The sequence below is a fragment of the Mytilus trossulus genome, chromosome 10 (genome assembly GCF_036588685.1).
Source record: "Mytilus trossulus isolate FHL-02 chromosome 10, PNRI_Mtr1.1.1.hap1, whole genome shotgun sequence".
Lineage (NCBI taxonomy): Eukaryota > Metazoa > Mollusca > Bivalvia > Mytilida > Mytilidae > Mytilus > Mytilus trossulus.
The window spans coordinates 39,061,404-39,082,374 of NC_086382.1; the positions used below are offsets into that span (position 1 = coordinate 39,061,404).

Sequence of the window (20,971 nt, forward strand, 5' to 3'; positions counted from 1 at the left end):
AATTCAGAAGATAAGTTACCAACAGCTCACTATACAACAAAGAAATACCTGGTTGGCAACAAAGGACTCAACAAAACCCGTTAGCATTCTTTAGCTCTATGATAGGATAATCGGTTTCTGCTCCACTAATAGCCTCGTTGTTTTTATTTCTAGTTCCAAATAAGATAGCAGATTATGCTTGACATAACCAAGGAAACAACATTACCACTTCAACTGAAACATCAACTAGTTTTTACATCAATTATTATTAAAATGGCTTGACTCGTCAATTTATATAATACACCTCACGTGCACTAGGATTTAAATGATTGATCTGTGTATTTTGGGTTCATGTAATGTATATACATTTTAATATACAACTCGTCTAAACATCAACCCAACAATGTTAGATCTGTAAATTTGCTTTCACAAATTTTATGTTCTTCCCTCGCCGGGATTCGAACCCAGACTACTAAGATAATCTAACACCAAATCGCCTGCACTGTAACCGTCCCGCTAGACCACACGACCACCTGGGCTTCACCTTTTAATATATATGTACTCAAGATACAATTGGCACCAATAAATTTTTTTTTATTTTGTATGATGTGGGTTCACTTTCAGAAAGTATTGATATTTACCGTTTCAAGTGGCTTAACATTTAGTGGAAACCCTTCTTATTTTTTTAAACGATCAGTTTAGCTGTCGAGCATTTAGATGGGGAAAATAAGAACTTATTTTGAGTATTCAACTCCCCCTTTGGTTTTCTATTACGTATCCTTGACTGTTTACAAAACGATCACACACATGATGAATTTGTGCACCTAAAAAAATTGAATCAAAACATGGATTCAAGCTATAAAACATCTTTGGTAACCCCTATAAAACAAATTCATGACTCGGGAATAAGGTTACGGTCAATGTGAAAGTCGAATCGCTAGGACAAAATTTAACGTCAATCTTAAATAACGTCCAACAGGCAATTAGCAAAATCGAGTGTAATTTGATAGAAAAAAACATTAAAACGAACAAATTTATGAAATTTAAAGGTATAGCAAATCATTTGTTTCACAAAATGATGATGTTTTTTCTTGGTTTTGAGCGATTTAACTTTCCATATTAAGGTAGAACTACAATCAGAATTTTCTGACTCCAATCAACAGTCTATAAAGATCAATTTCTCCAAAACTACTCAATGGATTTTTAAAATCTTTACTCATTTTAAAGCTGAAATATAACTCTTTCTTGATTTATATATGAATTCATTTTTAGTTTGATTAATCTCAAAATATAGCTTATTAATTGCCCAAAAAGTGGTCTTCCAACTTGGATGAAAATGGCACATTCATGTCAAATGAAAGTAAAATTTTGTTTTCATCCCTGTAATTCACCATATACAATCTCCAAAACCGTGTCTCAGATTTTTGATATATGCCTACAGTAAGAAGATATATTGATTTAACTGCTGGGTGCCAAACCTCATTTCACCTTTCATCTTTGGAAACCTATAAATTCATATAGAAACAAATTATCCAAAAACCGGGACACGATATTGTAGAAAATATACCCTTCAATCATATATATCAAAGTCAAGCCAAAGGGGGTACCCATAAAGTTTCTACTTTCATTTTTTCCTTGTAATTTTCATGAAAAATTGTTCTGAGAAATGACCTAAAAACTGAATTTTCCTCTGAGAACCCCCATAAAGTCTATAAAAATACAGACGTTCCACTGGGAACACCACAGGAGTGTTCTGATACCATTACTATATCAATAGAACCACACACTTTGTGTCTTTAATGCTCTAATACTGTAAATTTTGCATTATATTTGAACTGTCCAACATCAACTTGGCATTTGGCGGGAGTTTGACGTCACAGATCTGACCAACATCTGTGATGAAGTAATTAAAAACAGACAAAGCTCCGCCTCTTTCCAGACAGTCTCAGATAAGAGAAAAAACATGATTGACCAGCTGCATTTATCAATGTTTAACATCATTATTCTCTATATATAAAGAATAGTTTTCATTTGAATTTTAAAAAAGAATTAAAGTAAAACTATGTCTGAAATTAGCTAATACATTGAAAGTGTGCATCAAAAAACATGTTGATAAAAAGATCAACCCATCCTTTTCTTGAAAATACATTTAATTTAATATGGGACTGAAAAAATACAAATTAACTAAAAATTAGTTAAAATTCATAAAACTGTATTTAATAAATGAAGAAGACCAAAGAGAAGAAATTGATACAGGCAGTCAGAGGCTTTCAAAACTACTTCCCCACTCTTTTCCATAGTACTATTTTTCCTTTTTGGTAGATTTTTTCCCTATAGTTTTTTTTTCTTTTTCTTTGTTCACTTCCATGTTATATAAATAATTTTTGTTTCAAAACAATGAGATAGTACTACAATTTTTATCTTGTGGTCATCAATTAACAGCTGGACACTGCTATCAACAAATGATTGACATATTAGCCCTCCCAAATGCCTATATATTTAGATTAATTACCATGTGCTTTTATTTACATAAATTCATTATCAATTTACTCCCTGTTGTGATATGATAATGATTTTGGGATTTTTACAAACTGTGCAGAATAATACTTACTCTAGAAATATGTGATAAAAAAAAAAAACCAAAAAATCATTGTTAGACTGTAGTGCTACCTTAGTTTAAACATATTTATTTATAGTGGATTGGGAAACAAGTTTTACAACTTATATTAATCCCTTTCCACTTTGCGGGTGCGAGTGCTGCCTTGTAGCGGCGTTAGCCTACTCTTTTTCGAAATCTACAAGGGTGTCTTTAACGTGCAAGAGATATGGCTCTCTCTTAACACGGGCCAGCCATTTATCGTCCCCGTCCGACGGACTATCATCGTTTCCTCAAGACCATACTCGCAAATGGTGTCAAGGGAGAGCCGGGGAATTCAGAAATATTGCAATGTATAAAAAAGTGATGACCCAATTGTTTTCTTTTTGTATTATGGACGCATATTGTAAGAGGTATTTTCTCAAACTTTTTAGTTTAAAATTCTAACATTAAGTTATTTTTGTTTTCGTCGCGTTTCGATGCTTTTTCTCTGTATAAGTTTTGCAAAATGTGCAGTTTTTTGTGTCACATACCATTTCATATTATATAAGAATATACCAATGATTTCTGGTTTTAACTAGTGTCATCGGATATGTAAGTGATCAGTACAATGTTATAAAAAGTATGGAAAACGGAGATAATGTCATGATCTCTAGTACATTTCGTTATAACTATAAAACTATAAAACTTAAAAATCATTTTTCCTTGAGACAATATTGGAAGAATAATTATCCATTACATTATATTCGTTATATCGTTTTGAATATAATACTGTTCACATCAAATAATTATTATTGATATATACATAGTGCATTAAACAATGCCAAAAATTAAGAAAAGGAGACAGGGTTTCAATAAATATTTCGGAAAACAGATGTCCTTCATCAGAATGATATTAAATGAATCTTATCAAAGTTTAAACTTTCCTGATTCGCCTAAAAATATATGGAACGTAATGAAATTAGAACCACGCTTTATAATGAAAAAGTTCGGATTGATTTAGTATTTACAACAGAGGCTATGAATTTGCGTAAACAAATTAAAGCTGCATAAGTTGTAGCACTTTCAAAATATTTAGATATAAAGAATTGGGTACTTCAAAACTATCTCGATGTCTTGATGATTAAAGATGTTCCATGCGTAGCTGTTGATCAAATGTCTTTGATTATCCGGTCATTTTGATTTTTGCTTAAAACTTTTTGAAATTACTACTAACTCGAATATTTTATTTTCTATTAGCTCGACACAATTATATTACAACTGAAATTAATGATTCATGAAAAAATCATGATATGGAATGCAAGCTGTTGAACGAATCAATTGGAAGATATTTGTCCTATATAAAGGAGCTGTTGAAATGTTGGTACACACAAATGGAAAGTAAATACGTTCGCGAAGATACAAGGCAGACTTAATTGTATCGATCTGTCGTATGATTTATTTCAATAACGATTAGATAGTTCTTCATAGTCATCAAACTTTGAATTATATAGTGAGAGGAGATCATGTCTATAAAGGAAAGTGATGTTAAATGATGATGCCATCTTACTTGATCCCCTTTTCATGTTTAAGGAAGCATGGATAATACTGTGCATTCTTTTATAAATGTCATCATTGACACGTTAGCCGAAAAACTTGTAGATTACTTAACTTCACAGGATCACTTAATGTAATGTTAAATATTATGTGAACTCATAGTCGGTTCACATTGACAACAAGAATTCACCGTCCATTTGCTTAATCGTTTTGATCATTGAACTAACTGAATCTTATGTAATGAATTGAGAGAAAAAAATAACAGTTTATGTCCTCCGTTATGGAAAAACTTGATCATTTTACCATTTTACGTCAAATATGACCTTTCTACATATTGTATATGAGTTATATATATGATGTTACCTGTAAAATAAATATGCGGAAGTTTTATGAATATTTGCGCGCAATTGTAAAACAATATTGTATTCCATAATGCACGCTAATTCAATGGCATAATTCTCTTTTTAATACTGGGGTACAGCTAAGTTGTAATTTGACCTACTGTTGAACTTAAATTTTTTTATTATGATTGTTACTGCTCTTTTTTGTTTATTTTCAGTAATACAGAACTCGAAAAGATTATTTGTTGGATAATACTGTATTCTGATGACTGTAAAAGTAATCAAGATTTGATTTCAATTCATTTTAGAAAGTAATTAGTTCATACTTCTATATCTATTTTTTATTTGTTACAGTGGCAATGACAGCCTGTGTATCGTTAACAAGTACGAAACCTAGTGGTTCTATTGTAAAGTTTGATGAAATAAGAACTGTTGTCGGTGTAAAGAACATATCCTCATTTCTTTCAAGTGGACTGTTCACCAATGAAGTTGAAGGGCTCTACCTCGTATCTGTGAGGATCCATACAACTACTAATTATGGCTATTTTCGTGTCTACAAAAATCAAATGGTTATGGGCAACACCATTTTTAATTATATCAATCCTTCTAGTATAGGTATAATTGAAAACACAGGCACTGTCGTTGTAGCTGTAGAACTTCAAATTGGGGATACAGTGAGAATTCAAACTGAAAGATCAATGTACATGAGATCTGGTATAGATTCTTGTTTAACCATAGCTAAATTAAACTAGGCGTTGAATATTCAGGTATGAGATTAAGTTAAAGTTATATAAATTCTTTACCAAACAAATGACATCTCAGACTAAAACAGTTGTTAGTAACAAATCACAGTCATTCTGCAACCATATTCTAGCTACTACAAATAAAACATTAAAGTGTAGGAAGAATTGATATCATCGAATAAAGTTATGTCCCGTTAATGTGCTTGCACTAACTACCAATAGTGAGTACTTTCTTTAGTAATTATATCTAATAACTTTGTTTGTCATTTGGAATTTATAATAATGTCGAAAAAAGTAAAATCACAAAAATACTGAACTCCAAGTAAATTCAAATCTGAAAGTCCATTATCAAATGGAAATATCAAATGATAAAACACATCACCCGAATGGACAACAACTGTCATATTATACTTTTTATAGTTTCTGCTAAATAATTGTTTCACTTTTAATGCTCTGAGTGATTTAGTACTTGTATAAAAAAATATATATAATGCTTGAAGTATTTTTATTTCATAAAGGGCATTTACTGTCAAATTTCTGTTCACCGATTTGACTGACATTTTCACATCTTATCTATAATATACTGAAACGTATATCCAGATAACAAAAATCTGAAATATATATTTCACAAATACATAGCCTCAATAGTATGTATTAGCATTCCGTGTGTTTTTTTGTCTAGATGTCATATAATAAACCATCGAGATGGCATCAGAAACTGCTGACAGTCCTATAATCTGACAAATACATATAAATAGGTAACAACCATGTGTAATTGGAAATTCTATCACTTTGATTTTTAATTGAAGGTTGCATTTTGTAAAGGCATACTTCCAGTGGAAGATATATATAATATTCATAGATAATTTGTTTTGTTAACCTATTGGTTCCCAGCTATGATCTCTATGTTTCATTTCAACTAGCCATAATCTGCGAATGTTAATCGTTTAGAAACAAATGGTAGCGGCGAAAATTGAATTCTGAGCAGAACAAAAGTGCAGGTATGAGTAGTACATTTTTTTGTATAAGTTTTAACTTTAGAAGCTTTAAATGTGAAAAGATACCGCACTTCCCTATATTTTGACCTTTGAATAAAATAGATAGCATATCAACTATCCATTCTAGAATGTTATTTTAAACGAGCCCTCGTAGCAAAATTAAAGTGATCCAGTTTCAGCTGAAAGGGGGTAAAAGTGCAACTTGTAGGTTAACGAGTATGTTTAATATCGTTTTTATCTGTATAAGAATGATTTTTTTTATCAAACAGTCAACCAAATGTTTCATCCTTGTTTCACTTTCAATGTTTACATGCTTTTCCTTTATATAGTTGAATACATGCGTTGCCCATCTCCAGCTCAAGGGTTAAATTAAAGGTCACATACATACGATTTCAATGAGGTCGAAGTGTTCACTTGCAAGGGAATAATTCATCAGCGTTGTTTCTTATCTTATTTTGACAAAATCAAGACTTAAACTGGCTTCTAAAAGCTAACTGTTATTTCACTCTATCACTTTCATAAATGATTACTAAAAAGGCTGATGTTTTACTATCGCATACAATGCAGCAATTATAAAACAATAAGCACTGCACTTTAAAACTGATTGTTGACCTCTAGTATTTTTTCGGTCATTTGTGTTGGTACCTCATCATCGTATCTGTATTTGATACATGCAATTAATTAACAGTTAATGTTTTAGTTTTTAGCTATGTTCTACCACCATGACTGACCATACAATATAGAACAAAAATGCTAAATGGCTTTTCTGTAAATATTTAAGGTACTTTCATTAAAGAATTGAATGTTTTTTTTTGTAACTTCATTGGGGTGTAAAAGCGTTGACCAAAGTACATTTTGTATGAAGCGCGGTAGCGCTTCATTCTATAATGAGTGCAGGGTCAACGCTTTTACAACCCTTTTAAAGTTACAAAAAGACATTTTCAATACTTATGATTACATTTTTTAGGTATGATCATGAAAACACGATTTTTATCAAGTTTTTATTTAGTTTACCTCTGCATTTTATTGTGAGACCTCGTGTTATTATGAATTTTGAATGATAATTTTATTGTGTAATGAAGTAGATTTAGGAATAACGCGAGATTGCAAAATTGTAGCCAATTACAACAACGTATTATAATGACACTTACAACTTATGTAATTATTTGTTTGAACAATTGAAGACAGTAGAAGTAGATTTTTTAAAACAGTCAATTTTCTTTATCTTCTTCTTTTGGCAGTACTATAGTAACCTTACTTTCATACAATAAGCATTGTCCTGCCATTCTGAAACTTGTGCCAAATACAATGGCTGACTTGGCAGAATACTACAATCAATACAGTTTAACAGTACTGTTGACACCACCACTATTTAGTTCATAGCTATGAAGAAATATTATGTTATGCGAGGCAAATTACATTAATTGTAAATAATAGGCGATGTGTGTTTATCATCAAGGAGACACTTCACCTTACCGTTGGCCTTAATTACATGTAATCACTAAAAGGGCAATAAAAAACTGAAGTCGATTTAAACAGTCAAAACCATATAAAAATAACACCGACGATAAGACAGAAACAGTTCTTATACTACACAAACACCTTATGGTTTGGAAACATGGAACTGAACAAACACTGATGTTAACATTGTACTCTCGGGTACGGTATACAGTTCCTGCTCACTGCTGATATCCACAGTATTAATATGTATAGTATAATAACTTAGTCTATGTTAAAATACATTTGGTAATGTCATACACGTAATCTTTGATTGTTTTGCATAGATGACATATGTTACAGGATTGCTAATTCAATTAAGTATTTGCGCTATAATCTAATAAAACTAATATAAAGGCGAAACACCTCATCTAGTCCACATCAAAAACAGTAATCGATATTATTGTAGAGCAATATAATATTTCATTACGTCGTCGGATCTCTTTATTACAGAACTTGAATTATTTTCGATTGGGGCTGTTTTGCTGAGTGAATTCACATTGCTATAAGAAGTAGCACGGTACTTTTCCATCCTAAATTCATGTATTTAACTTTGATGTTCTATTTGTTATACTCATCAGATTTTGTCAAATGTCTTAACGTTTTTAGTTGCAAATCTCTTTTTTTCTGTTGTACTCGTGTGTTATGTAATATAAATAATCATCCAGTCCTTTAATTAGATTTAAATTTTGGTCAACGCAATTTATAATATATATTATGTTTACAGTTTGATTCAGAAGAAACACCGACATAGCTAGATAATACAATTAGTTATCTAATTACTAGCACATTTTGTTTTTAATTAGTATTGTAATTTTCATTGTTATTAATAAACGTATATAAGTCTTACAAATCTAATCTTTAATTCTTTCCATATTCTTTCTTATTTATTTGAAATCGTTATAGAAATTCATATGTGACGTCACCTTGTGCGTGGACCTTGCTTTTGCTAACTCGGATGTTCTTATCCCAGGCAGATAACCCTAGCCGTATTGGTCACAATTTTTTGGAACTTTTGGTCCTCAGTGCTCTTCAACTTTATGCTTTGTTTAAGCTTTCATACTTTTTTTTTATCTAAGCGTCACTGGTTAGTCTTGTGTGGACGAAACGTACATCTCACGAATACATTTTTTAACCTGATACCTTTTGTTCGCTTTAATTCGTGTGTTGCGATGTCCTATATTTCTCCCATTTATTTGCATTGTAGCCCTATCATGTAATAGTATCATTTTTATGCTATATTCAATATTGCCACTTAAGCGGGGGGTTTGTCATGCCACAAAACCAGGTTCAACCAACCATTTTTTCATTAAAATGTCCTGTACCAAGTCAGGAAAATGGCCAATGTTATATTATAGTTCGTTTCTCTGTGTGTTACATTCTAATGTTGTGTTTCTGTTGTGTAGTAGTTTTCTTATACTTGATGCGTTTCCTCATCTTTAGTGTAACCCGGATTTGTTTTTTTTTTCTATCAATTTATAAATTTCGAATAGCAGTATAATGCTGTTGCCTTTATTTACAACAACAACAACGAAAACATTACATTAATTAAATAACATAATACCTCACAATATTTGGTGTGTGTGAATCTATAATTCATTAAGTTATCATGCAATGTTAAGTCTTTGTTAGTATTAAAAACATTGAGATCACAATAGACGGACGCGTATTATCTGTCTTTTCTTTGTCCCTCCTTGTGTAATCTTGTATGGTGTTTCAATAGTTGTTTTATAATTGGTGAAAATAGAACACATATTTTGAAATTTGTTATTATTCTAATGGTTTAAGGCTTCTTGGTAAGATTCCAGAGACGGCTTTACGTCTAGTATGGGAACTTCGCTTTTTGTAGCCAGACCTACTTGTCATTAACCGAGCAACAGCACTTTTAGTTAATTGACTTAATTGAGTTTCTTGTCGCCTTAATGACATTGCGAACTCTTCCGGATAGTCGAGATCATCCATGTTTTTCTTTCGAACTTGAAACATATGTCCATTTTTCATAACTTTAGAAAGCTTTGGTTTTATTAATTTGTCTCTGTTCATGTCTATCGTTGGGTGCATGATTCTTTGAAGTTCGTCAGATATATATCTGTTTGTAGTCTCAATACACGTTGAACAGGATGCCGGACCAAGAACTTCACAAAAGTCATGGCCCTTTTGACATTTTTGGGGGTTTGAAAGAGACGGGTATGAGTTAACTTTGATTAAACTTGGGCCTTCTTGTGTATCGCTCATTTCAACTATGTCTTCCCTGGTGTCTGGGCGTGGCATCCCATATCCTGGATGCGTTTTCGGTGTCGGAGCTTTATAAAAATGCCTCATAATAACGTTTTCAAATTTGGTCTGATTATTTTCACGGAGGTGCGTCTTTAAAATATATTCTCTTTCCAACTTTTGCTCGATATTGTTGGTTGAAATAAACCTGTCGCCGATAGTCGGCTTGTCACGGAATTGCATATCTTTCCCGGCAATATTTTCTTGAGTAATAGAATAAAGAGATCTGAAATTAGACAAGGGCACTGTATTACAAATATAATTACACAAAATTGCAAAAAATATTCTCACTCATGACAAAAATGATATTTTTTTAATCTTGTAGTCTATAAGTGTTTTATTGGTATATTTTATTTAGTTTCTCTTTACCTTTGTGATTAATAAATCATATGAGAGATCGCCTAAACTATATAAGATATCTTATAAACTATATATGATATCTGAAGTCCGGTCACACCTTACCGGAAAGCACGAACGGACGACTAACGGATGAAAATAAAAGTTGTCCGTGGACAAAATTGTTATCCGTTGGGAGTCTGTTGATGTGCTGACCAAATAAAACGGACGTGTAACGAATGCATAACAGACACATGCCTATTATTGGTATGTCAGATTTCTTAAGGTTCATGAATAGTTCTTTTTATTCACAATCGATCTTAGAGTAAGGGCACGTCTTCACAATTAAGCAGCTCTTATTCAGGCCAGACACTGTCCTTTGGCGCCATTTTGAAGAACAAACTAAAACAAGATACACAGAAACATTTTGAATATTTATGCGATTTACATGTATTATTATTGTCGCCTTTAATTTTTCCGTATATCTTGTTCATCCGTTCTATCCGGTACGCTTCCGTTAGGTGTGCGTTTTATGCTGTAGTCGTCCGTTGGATGTACGTTCGACATTCGTTCTGTCCGGTACGTTTCCGTTTCTTGTACGTTGAATATCCAGTGTGTGTCCATTATGCATTCGTTACACGTCCCTTTTATTCGGTCAGTACATCAACGGATGAGATAACATTTTTTTCAACGGGCAACTTTTATTTGCATCCGTCAGGCGTCCGTTCGTGCTATCTGATAAGGTGTGACTGAGGCTTAAGGCATTCGTTCGAGCTATCCGTTCAGGTGTGACCGAGGCTTTATAAACTTTATAAGATATCTTATGATATAAACTATATAAGATAGCTTATTATATAAACTATATAAGTTATCCTCTAATACAAACTATATAAGATATCTTATAAACTATACGACATATCTTATAATTTTTGTACCAATGTGAAAAATATCACAGATCTAGAGAGAACCAATACCCACCAAAAATCCGTTAATATCTCAGAGATAATGACACGGGCCTTTATTTCCCTTTTTTTTGTTGTTCTATTTCTATTTATTATTTATACGCGATTAATACGTACGCGGTTTTGAAACAGAGCAGTTAACATCGTTTACTCTATATATGTAAGCTAAAAAGAAACCACACCTATTTCTTATATTAGATTGACCACAATAATTACTTTTTGTCTAAAAGGTTGTGTCTAGCTTTAGTCTTTTTCTTAGGCGTATATTCTTCTTGTACCTTCTGTCCATCTGTCTGTTCCCAGAAAGACCCAGATGACTGTCGTCGTCCTAAACTTTTACTAGAACTTTCACGAAAAATGTTTTCCTTTTCTCCAAGCTGAAGAAGTCCAACTGATGAACGACGCCTCTTGTTGACGTACTGTTCTAAGTTATTTAAGTCGCTAGGTGCAAATATTTGGTTCGTTGATCCCCGTCTCCGTAGGTAAGCTTCCACTCCAGGAAGTTTGTCCACTTGTTTTTTTCTATTTGTTACTCGTGTGCGTGCAGAAGACACACTTGCATTGCTGTTGGTATCAGACATCTACAAACACATTTCTATCTAGAATTTTTAAAATGTTAAAAATAGCTTTTGTTTTAGATAAAGAATCTGAAAGTTAAAAAAAAAGTGTTGGTATACGCGTAAGATTTTTTTTATTTTGCTAAGTGAGACATTGAGATATGACTAAGAGCTACCCATTACATGAAAATTGAGACTGGAGCGTCTAGTTTTTATCTTATATCAATTTTCTATCGTTCAAACTGTGCTCATGTTAAGAAGGGTTGTTGTTCTTTCTCGTATACCGTAACACCTTCGGCTGTTATCTGCTCTATGGTCGGGTGGTTGTCGCTTTGACATATTCACCATTTCCTTTCTCAATTTTAAACAATATTTGATCAATACAACAGTAACTTACCATACGTAAGAAACAGTTTTTTTCAAAGGATCTCCTGTCTTATCCCTAAAATGTTGTCAATTATCAATTATTCCAAACGTTCAATATTGTTTTATTCTCAGGATCTTGCATTCATTAAATGACAACACTTACAATTTTAGATGTCGTTCACATCTTTAAGATTTCCTTGTGGATTTTGTAAATCAAACAAGATTAAAACAAACCAATTACAAAAGAATATATAACATATTTATATATTACAATGTGAACCGATTAAGATAATCCGAATTAAGTATTTGTTTATAAAATACTTTATTATGAAGGACACCTTCAATGATACATTTACATTTCAATTGTTATAATATGTTTAAAAGAAAGAAAACAATCGTAAATAATCACATGTTCTTCTAATGCGTTTACTTTAAAATTTACTACTCATCAGAGAAGAGAAATAACACATCATAATATACCAAGTCGATGAAAATTATTACAAAAAGAATTTGTTCGGCATCCTCACAATAATCACCATCTATTAATATATGATACGAATAGTGTATTTTAAATTAATTATGTGGACTTTTGTTTATCTCAATTAAGTCCTAACAAAAAATAACATGTTCTTCCACAAAAAGAAAAAAACCCTGAGGAAATAAAAAAAAACTCAAATAAGATCAAGGCCAGATTCATTGACAAGTTACCAAGCGGTAGAGCTTTGATTTGCATTCGGTGACTGTTTGTTTCCTTATGTCGATAATAAATTCGTTGCTTTGTGTTTTAATTTTGAGGGAAGGACTATTTTCAGCTGTACTGTTCTTGCTGTAACAACGCTGTCTCACAAAGGAAATGGTTTGACGGTTGCAGGCATTTTGATGGTTATCGTTGTATGCTGTATGTTTTAATTTCTTTTGTGTTTTTGTCACAAATGAGTTAATTTGGGGTTTTCGTTTGCATGGTTTCAGACGTTGTCTTGTCGTTGTTTGTAGTATTCAACTATACAGGAGTAGTTTTTTTCTATATCACTATCTTATCAACACTTAGGTTGTCAGTTTTCAAAACATATAGCGTTAAACAACCATTCATCATTCAATCAAAACGGCCTATAAACGTTTTCGAATTACGTAATTTGTACCTTATAGCGCCCTTAAAGCTTTAAATGAAGTTGAAAATCAAAAGACTTCGAAACAGTTCAATAATACTTGTTCCGTGTATTCTATTATTTATTTTTCACTGATTAATTATTCGTTAGTTGTTCTTCAGTTTAATTTTTCATGAACACAAAACCTCATAGACATTTCTGTGTTTTTGGCTGTGATTGTTTTAGACCACATAAGACATCTTTTAAACATGCTTCTTTTGAATAACCTTGTTTTGGTTGGTTATTTTCTTTTTGGCATTTTATCTACAAACTTTTTAATTATAGAAAGACTCAAAAAAGGAATTTTATAAGGCTATGCATAATATGTAATAGATACTACGTGACCATATTCATAATGTAATATATCTGATTTCTTATCTTTAGATTGTGAATATTATTCAAAGTACTAAATTACAGTTAAGACATTTGTTTACGTTGTCAAAAATGATAGATTTAACCGTATGGTTTTCGCTGTATACAGTCCTTACTGGAATGGTAAGTACAGAAGACCAGAACCGTCACAAGCGTATTCTACTCAATGATCTAGATGTTATAAATTCGAGGCTTATTAACCTAGAGAAAGCAATGCAGGACGTGGTTCGCCTAACCCAACAACAACAGTCAACCATAGCATAACTTCAAACAGAGGTAGCACAGGAAAAAGAAAATGTTTCCCAAGCTTTGTTAAATGGTAAGAAAATTATCACTTATTTTTTTGTCAGACACAAAAATTATGCATTAAGCAAATTTAACCTTTGCTGGTAACCTAATTGTCAAGATTAAAAGGTATGATGTATTCGAAAACTAGTTTAACACCGATATATTTATTCATTTGTTTTGCCGTTTTGACGGACCTCATACGCGTAAGTGGATGTCTAACGAATTATATTCTCATTTTGGAATATGTTGTTGATCTTTATCAAATCTGTTACAGTAGTAAGGTTATTCACTACTTTTTATCATTTGCAATTTTAAAGTAAAATGTCTTCTGCCGAATACCGTATTTTGAGCTTTATTGGTATCTTTGGATTTTGTGTTGTTGAGTTACTATTTCTTTGGTTCAGACCCATATACTTTTATTTTGTATATAGCAACTTATTGAGTATTCACAATCAGAGAGGTAAAAAAGTTAAAACTATATAGAAAGTAAGAAGTGCCTTCTACTTGACTGGTATCAGATCACGTTTTGAGTATATTAAGTTCAAAACAGATGTGATAACAGCTCAGTGTTTATTGGCTCATTATTTTATTTGAATGTTAACACGTTATGTTCTTGGTGAGATCTATTTTTGAATGTTCAAATTTGAATAACCGATGTTTATTGAACTCGATTTAATGTTGATTGTTTCACCTTTCTACATAATATGCCTCAAAGCTCCTGGTGATGAGATCGTTTAAATTTGCCTCATGCAAATGTTGGGCTAAATATGGGTGTGCATAAAAAAGCACTAACAATTAAAGGAACTGAATAATTGCATCGAAAGCATTTTATAATTTTTGAAACCCTCCGAAACCTCCCGTAGTACTGATTGACAGAAGTTGTTTTAAAGACATTCATGGAGCAACTATCTACACACATCGGTAGACAATGACACGCAACATTCGGCATATGCCTGTCTCGCTCAAAAACGTGCTCTAGTGGCTGTTGTTGATCGGTGTCTACCTTAGATATAGTTCTCTATTGTAAAACCTACTTTTTGGAACTGTATGATATTTGATCATGCCAAGACATTTTACAGATTAAATAAATTGATATTCGCAGGGATCTCCATGGATGAAAATTTCACCATGCAGAAAAGCTTAACTTGAAAACAAAATCATGATTGCCATCGAAATCAATTTTACGTGCCTAAGAAAAAAAAGGCTAGTTAAGAAAGAGTGATATGAGCAATGATACCCATTTTAGTATACGTCAATAGAATAATTCGATATTTTAAATTTTTTGTTCATCGTTGTACGCCGCACGTGACTTTTTGTTGATAAATTATCCTTGTATTTTGGTCTTTGGTAGAAACTTTCTCATAAACAATTAATCATACATTATCATTAATATTGAAGATCCAATGTCATTTTATATTTTTAAGTACATTTTGCAAAAAAATGCTGAATGAATTATATATTTTGACCAGTGTAAAAATTATTTGGAATATTCTTATCGAAATATATTTTATTAATACTTCCAGATCTTATGATGCCGTCATATTCATTTTTTATTTAAGACAGGGGGTCTACGTATATTCGCTGGGGACGCAAACAATGTAGCGGAGTCAATACAGAGATGCTATACACAGGTACTTAGATATTTTCTAGAAGAATTAAATATCAAAAAAGTTATAAAGAGTGATTATGTTAAAAAGAATTTTATTTTTTTATTTTGTTTATACATCTGATTTTACAAAATAGAAAATGTTACGTGTCCAATAAATGTATTTCTGAATCAGCTTCACGGAACTCTCCAATTAATTTTATATCTTTAAAGGTTTGCATAGTATTCACGCGAACACTAGATGAGCGCTTTTTAGAAAATATGTTGTAAAAATCAGATTTTCTTTAACCAAAAAAACAAGAAGAATTACACGAAAAGCGTAAAGAAACAATGCATGGTTGTTTCTCATGGGAACAACGTTATTGAGCCCTTTATATATGGTGTAACGAAATCTTTAAATAAGACTTAACAAGGCTTATTAAAAAATTGTCACATTTTTGCTGTTGTTAAAATGCATAACATTTACGTGTTGCTTAGTCTTTAGTTTTCTATTTTGTGTCTTTTTAGCCATTGCGTTGACAGTTTATTTCTATGAATTTGAGTCTCCCTATGGTATCTTTCGTCCCTCTTTTAGTCCACTTTTGTGTTTTCTGGATGAATTTCAAAATTCCAATGAACAACTACATCTAGTCATCATAGTCCAAATGACTATGATGTTATTAAGGGACTATGTAAAATAAGGTTTTGTATTTTTGCCAATGAAAGTTTGAAACAACTATCCAGCAAAGTCCAAAATAAATATTTAAGAAACGTTAGGTCTTTTAAAACAATCAGCAAAACATTTACCCATGGATACTTTTAATATAGAGTCATATATGAAATGCCACCACATAACAAAGCAATAAACGAAAAACAAATATGGCATCAACAAACGACAACCATAGAATAACATGTTATCAATTATCACTGTACTAGTATACATATCTTTAAGGGACCAGCTGAAGGACGCCTACGGGTGCTGAAATTTTTCGCTACATTGAAGACTCATTGTTTGCCTTCGTCTGTTGTCTGCTCTACGGTCGGGTTGTTGTCGGTTTAATACATTCACCATTTCCTTTCTCAATTTTGTTTCTGACTTGGCACGTGGACAGAACAATAAGGAGGGATTTATTCGCGAGCGTTTAATTCTCTTTTTAATTGGAACAGTGGTGCGACAAAACCAACTTCAAACTGATTGACTCATCAGATCCAAAGCAAGAAAAATATATAACATTAAAACAAATGTCGCAACGCACCGATCTATGAACTTTTATAGTTCAAAGCCAATGACAGAAAAAATATCAGCATGTGCAAAGGCCGTGTTTTGTTAATGTCAACTTGAAGAAGCCTTCTTCTGGTTATTGCCTAAAAAAATATATTCTCACATTTTCACCACACTTATGTTTTTGTTATCATTATTTTAAGAATTACTAAATTTCTGTAGCTTTTTATTTTGAAAAAGATTTAAAATTAAAAAACATCTGCGAATTTGCAATTAATGTATGTTAGAAGGATTTTATCGCAAAATTGGTAGGTTTTTTTTTTAACTTAATGCAACATTTGAAAAAAAAGGAAAGAACAATCGCAAACCCATTTAATCGACAAAGTATAAATTGATGTATAGATATGCAATTTGTTTCGAAAATTGTTTAACTTAATATGTCTTGTATAACAATTTAAAATGTATAATATGTGTTTTTAAGGGTTTGCAGCAGGCCAAGAATATCAACATACTCATAATTATGGCGATCCAGCTAATATGTTATGCCTACCAATCAATCCTGAACTAAGCAATAGAACAACACCAGGTAGCAGCTTATTGGTGGGAACAGAATATGAAGATGGAAACTTCTTTGCTAATGGTGCTCAAGATGAAGATGTTCCGTGTGCACTATGCAGAAGCGCAAATACATCATCATCCATAATGATACCTGGCAGGCAATCATGTGATCATGGTTGGAAAATGGAATTTCATGGTATATTGGCATCGGGTAGCTATACCCAAAAACCATCAACGTACATCTGCCTTGACAGTCATCCCGAATTTTTACAAGCTGGACAAGATAACAAAGATGGTCGTTTACTGTATGCTACCCGGACTAAGTGTGGATATTTGGCCTGTCCTCCTTATGTTGACAACATGGCTATAAACTGTGTGGTTTGTTCTAAATAAAGCATCAACATATTGATAAATTTTTTCTGCAATGGTTGAGTGCAATTTTCCGAGATTAGATTTTAATCGATCTTTTCATCAAGAACTAATAACCCTACAATAGGTAAGGGAATAAAACAACATTGGAAAATTACATGGAATATTCAAAATCTATTGTAACAAACACAGAACAGACAATATATCAACCCCAATAAAATCAACGAATTAAAAATTTTAGAAGTTGTAAAGAAAAAATGCGAAAAAAATAACAACAACCCTAGTCCTAACGATCATTTGAACCTATAGCTATCGCTCGAAATTAAAAAGACACCGCATGATTGGAAACATGCTTATATTGCACCAGTTTACAAAATATTACAACAATCTTAAAACTACAAGCCATTTTTCTGATTTTTATGTGCTACAAGTTATTCAAAACACATCATTAATCATCTTGAGTGTATAGTTTCTGGTACTATCTCCAGCATGCTTGGTTTAGTCATTCACAGCCATCAAAAAGTAATTAAAACACCTGACATCAATATATAGTTAACTTTACTAAGTATTTGTTATGTACCACATAGCACAGTTTTATTTTCGATCCCGTAAAGAACTAAGTAATTCAAGCGATTTAAAGAATATGTTATATCCGCCACCAATGATCGACTCTTATCAAGTAGATGATTAAGTTGAGTCTTTAAAATTATTAACGAAGAGAAGCGAAAGACACCAGAGGAACATTCAAATTCATAAGTCGAAAATAAACTGACAACGCCATTGGTAAAAGGTAAATGAATAGACAAACAGACACATAATAGTTCACAAGAATCAACATAAATAACTATAGACTGAGCAACACAAACTTCAACAAAAACTTCGGGTGATATCAGGTGCTCCGAAAGGATAAGCAGACCCTACTTCACATGTGGCACCCGTTTCTCAGGTTTTAACAGACCAGGTAAATAGCATAATTCGGAATGTCCCGTTCGTGAAAAGTGAACTGAATTATAGTAACGGCATAAGCAGCATATCCGATATCATCTGTGAAACGAATATTCCATAACGGTCGACCAACTCGTTAAGGTATTCGTATCTAGATGTCAGAAAAAAAGTTTCAGATACTATTTATCTTGAAAAACATACGAGTAATTGATTGTTTCGTAAAACTTTGAATAGATTAGGGTCAAGGTGGCAGGTAGAAAATTTCAAAAGGCAGATCGAATTATTAATTTTCATTTTTGATCGTAGTATTCAGCGCTTTTTACTACTACTATCAAATAAAAAATGGTTTATTCGACCTTCCTTTCTATCAACTTTTTGTTTAACCATCGTGAGTCACGGTATTTTGATCTCGACTGACGCTTTCTATATGAAATTGTTTTATGAAATAAATAAAGCCTGTAAAAACGTTTACATGACATAATTGCTTAGCCTTGTTCAAACTACACGACACGATTAGTCAAGACAATCATAACACATGAAAGTCGCTTGAAACTTGAACAGATTATTGAAATCTTTAAAACAAAACAATATACGAGAAAAAACAGTATACTAAAATATGCAACAACAAAAAAATGTAAAGTAGGATTGGAATAAGTAAATAAAATTTATTTAAAAAAAAAGCCTGAATTGACAGAATCTCATGACTTGGTTTGAAGCTCATTGTTTTGGGGTTTTTTTTGTTTTTTTTTCCAGTTTCCAACAGTTGATAGTTAGCATTAACATTCATGTTAAAGGTTGGATAATATTTTTTTTACAAAAACTATTGATAACAACTTGACTTGTGTATTGTTTGTTGACTTATATTCATTCAAAACACACACACCACATAGAGGGGTAAGACACTCATCGCGACATCGTAAGCATATTTAAGTTAAAGAGGTAAAACCAATTTTTTGAATTAATGATGAGAAATAATTACAGCCCGGTAGATAGCATATGTGCATTTGGCTTGCGTAAATTTCTACATAAGATGGTACAATCAATTATTCTGATTGAGAAGATTGAAAGAGAAATTTCATGTTAATTGATGGATTTGACAGAAAAACATTGACTTAAATAAAGGTGTATACTAATGATAAACAACTCGCAAAGGACAGATTTCAAAAGAATAACACTACAAATTTTGAGCGAATGAAGAGTTTTTTCCCTCTTCAGGTAAGGACAAACTTAAACATTAAAAAGCCAGTAATGTTTAGATACAAAGAAACTAAAGGAGCAGAATGACCAAAATGACCATGTTCCTTTACTTATAATGGTCTACTATAATTATTGTGACTAAGATAGAGAGTTGTTACATACTCATATCGCATGTTACTATATCTATTAAATGAAAGCCAATTCATCACCTTGAGCACAAGGTGTTAGAACATTAGTATCTCAATGTTTTCGTCATTTATCAAGACGTAGTTTTAAAATATATATGTTAAATCAGGTCAGTACGAAAGCAATAACTACTAGGTGAATGACGACCTCTAAGATTTATGGTCCATCATTTTCAGAAACGGTCTTTTGATAAGGTTTGCGAATAAAGGCAACCAATACATATATATTGACATTAAAAACATATGATTCATCAAAGGCGAAAAAAATGTTTTGTTTTTTGCTATACGGGAACAACCAACAATTTATAATTAATCAAAATTAACGATAACCAAACATGCGAAGTGTATTTTAGGCGTAAGGGTTCTGCAGGTTTTAAATAAGAGAACCTTCCTTTTACGATTAGTTGTCTATCAGATTTATATTATCTCACTATAAAGCATTTGAATACGAAAAATAAAGTACGAAGTTGAAGCTCTTTGAGGACCAAAATTCCTAAAAGTTTTGCCAAATACAGCTAAAGTAGTCTATGCCTGAGGTAGAAAATCCGTAATTTTTCAAACAATTCAAAAATTTGTTAACAGTAAATTTATAAATATAACCATATCAATGAAAATTCATGTCAGCACAAAAAGTGCTGACTACTGGGCTTGTGATACCCTCGGGGGAATATATCTCCAACAGTAGTGGCATCGACCCAGTGGTTGTAAATAACCTCATCATAGATTCCAGTACCAAATTTAGTAAATACGCCAGACGCGCGTTTCGTCTACAAATGACTCATCAGTGACGCTCGAATCCAAAACAGTTAAAAAGATCAAATACGGTACGAAAAAGTATAGCATTGAGGACCAAAATTCCTTAAAATTTGCCAAATACAGCTAAGGTAATCCATGTCTGAGGTAGAAAAGCCTTAGTTTTT

The 20,971-nt window shown here is 32.1% G+C and overlaps 2 protein-coding genes across 3 annotated transcripts; one reads left to right on the forward strand and one right to left on the reverse strand.

Annotated features, from left to right (window-relative positions):
• Window positions 1–9,258: 9,258 nt before the first annotated feature.
• On the reverse strand, window positions 9,259–12,395 carry LOC134686225 (uncharacterized). Of its 2 annotated transcripts, none has more exons than XM_063545905.1 (3): window positions 12,349–12,395; window positions 11,479–11,843; window positions 9,259–10,190 (listed from the first exon to the last, which is right to left on the reverse strand). In XM_063545905.1, exons 2-3 carry the CDS (start codon window positions 11,841–11,843, stop codon window positions 9,461–9,463), a joined length of 1,095 nt encoding a protein of 364 aa, XP_063401975.1. In that variant the 5' UTR covers window positions 12,349–12,395; the 3' UTR covers window positions 9,259–9,460. The 2 variants fall into 2 exon arrangements, with proteins under 2 accessions (XP_063401975.1, XP_063401974.1); XM_063545904.1 differs by having other exon boundaries at window positions 12,217–12,386.
• Window positions 12,396–13,791: 1,396 nt separating this feature from the next.
• Window positions 13,792–17,748, forward strand: LOC134687887 (uncharacterized). The gene is made up of 2 exons (XM_063548345.1): window positions 13,792–13,825; window positions 17,279–17,748. Exons 1-2 carry the CDS (start codon window positions 13,792–13,794, stop codon window positions 17,746–17,748), a joined length of 504 nt encoding a protein of 167 aa, XP_063404415.1.
• The last annotated feature ends 3,223 nt before the right edge of the window (window positions 17,749–20,971 follow it).

What these genes read in the sequence shown, in the direction of transcription:
- LOC134687887 (XM_063548345.1), top strand. Translation starts at nt 13,792, where the DNA reads ATGGTTTTCGCTGTATACAGTCCTTACTGGAATG. An exon ending in ATACAGTCCTTACTGGAATG is followed by an intron (nt 13,826 to 17,278) that starts GTAAGTACAGAA and finishes TGTGTTTTTAAG; the next exon opens with GGTTTGCAGCAGGCCAAGAA.
- LOC134686225 (XM_063545904.1), bottom strand. An exon ending in CACAACCTTTTAGACAAAAA is followed by an intron (nt 10,191 to 11,478) that starts GTAATTATTGTG and finishes GTCTAATTTCAG; the next exon opens with ATCTCTTTATTCTATTACTC.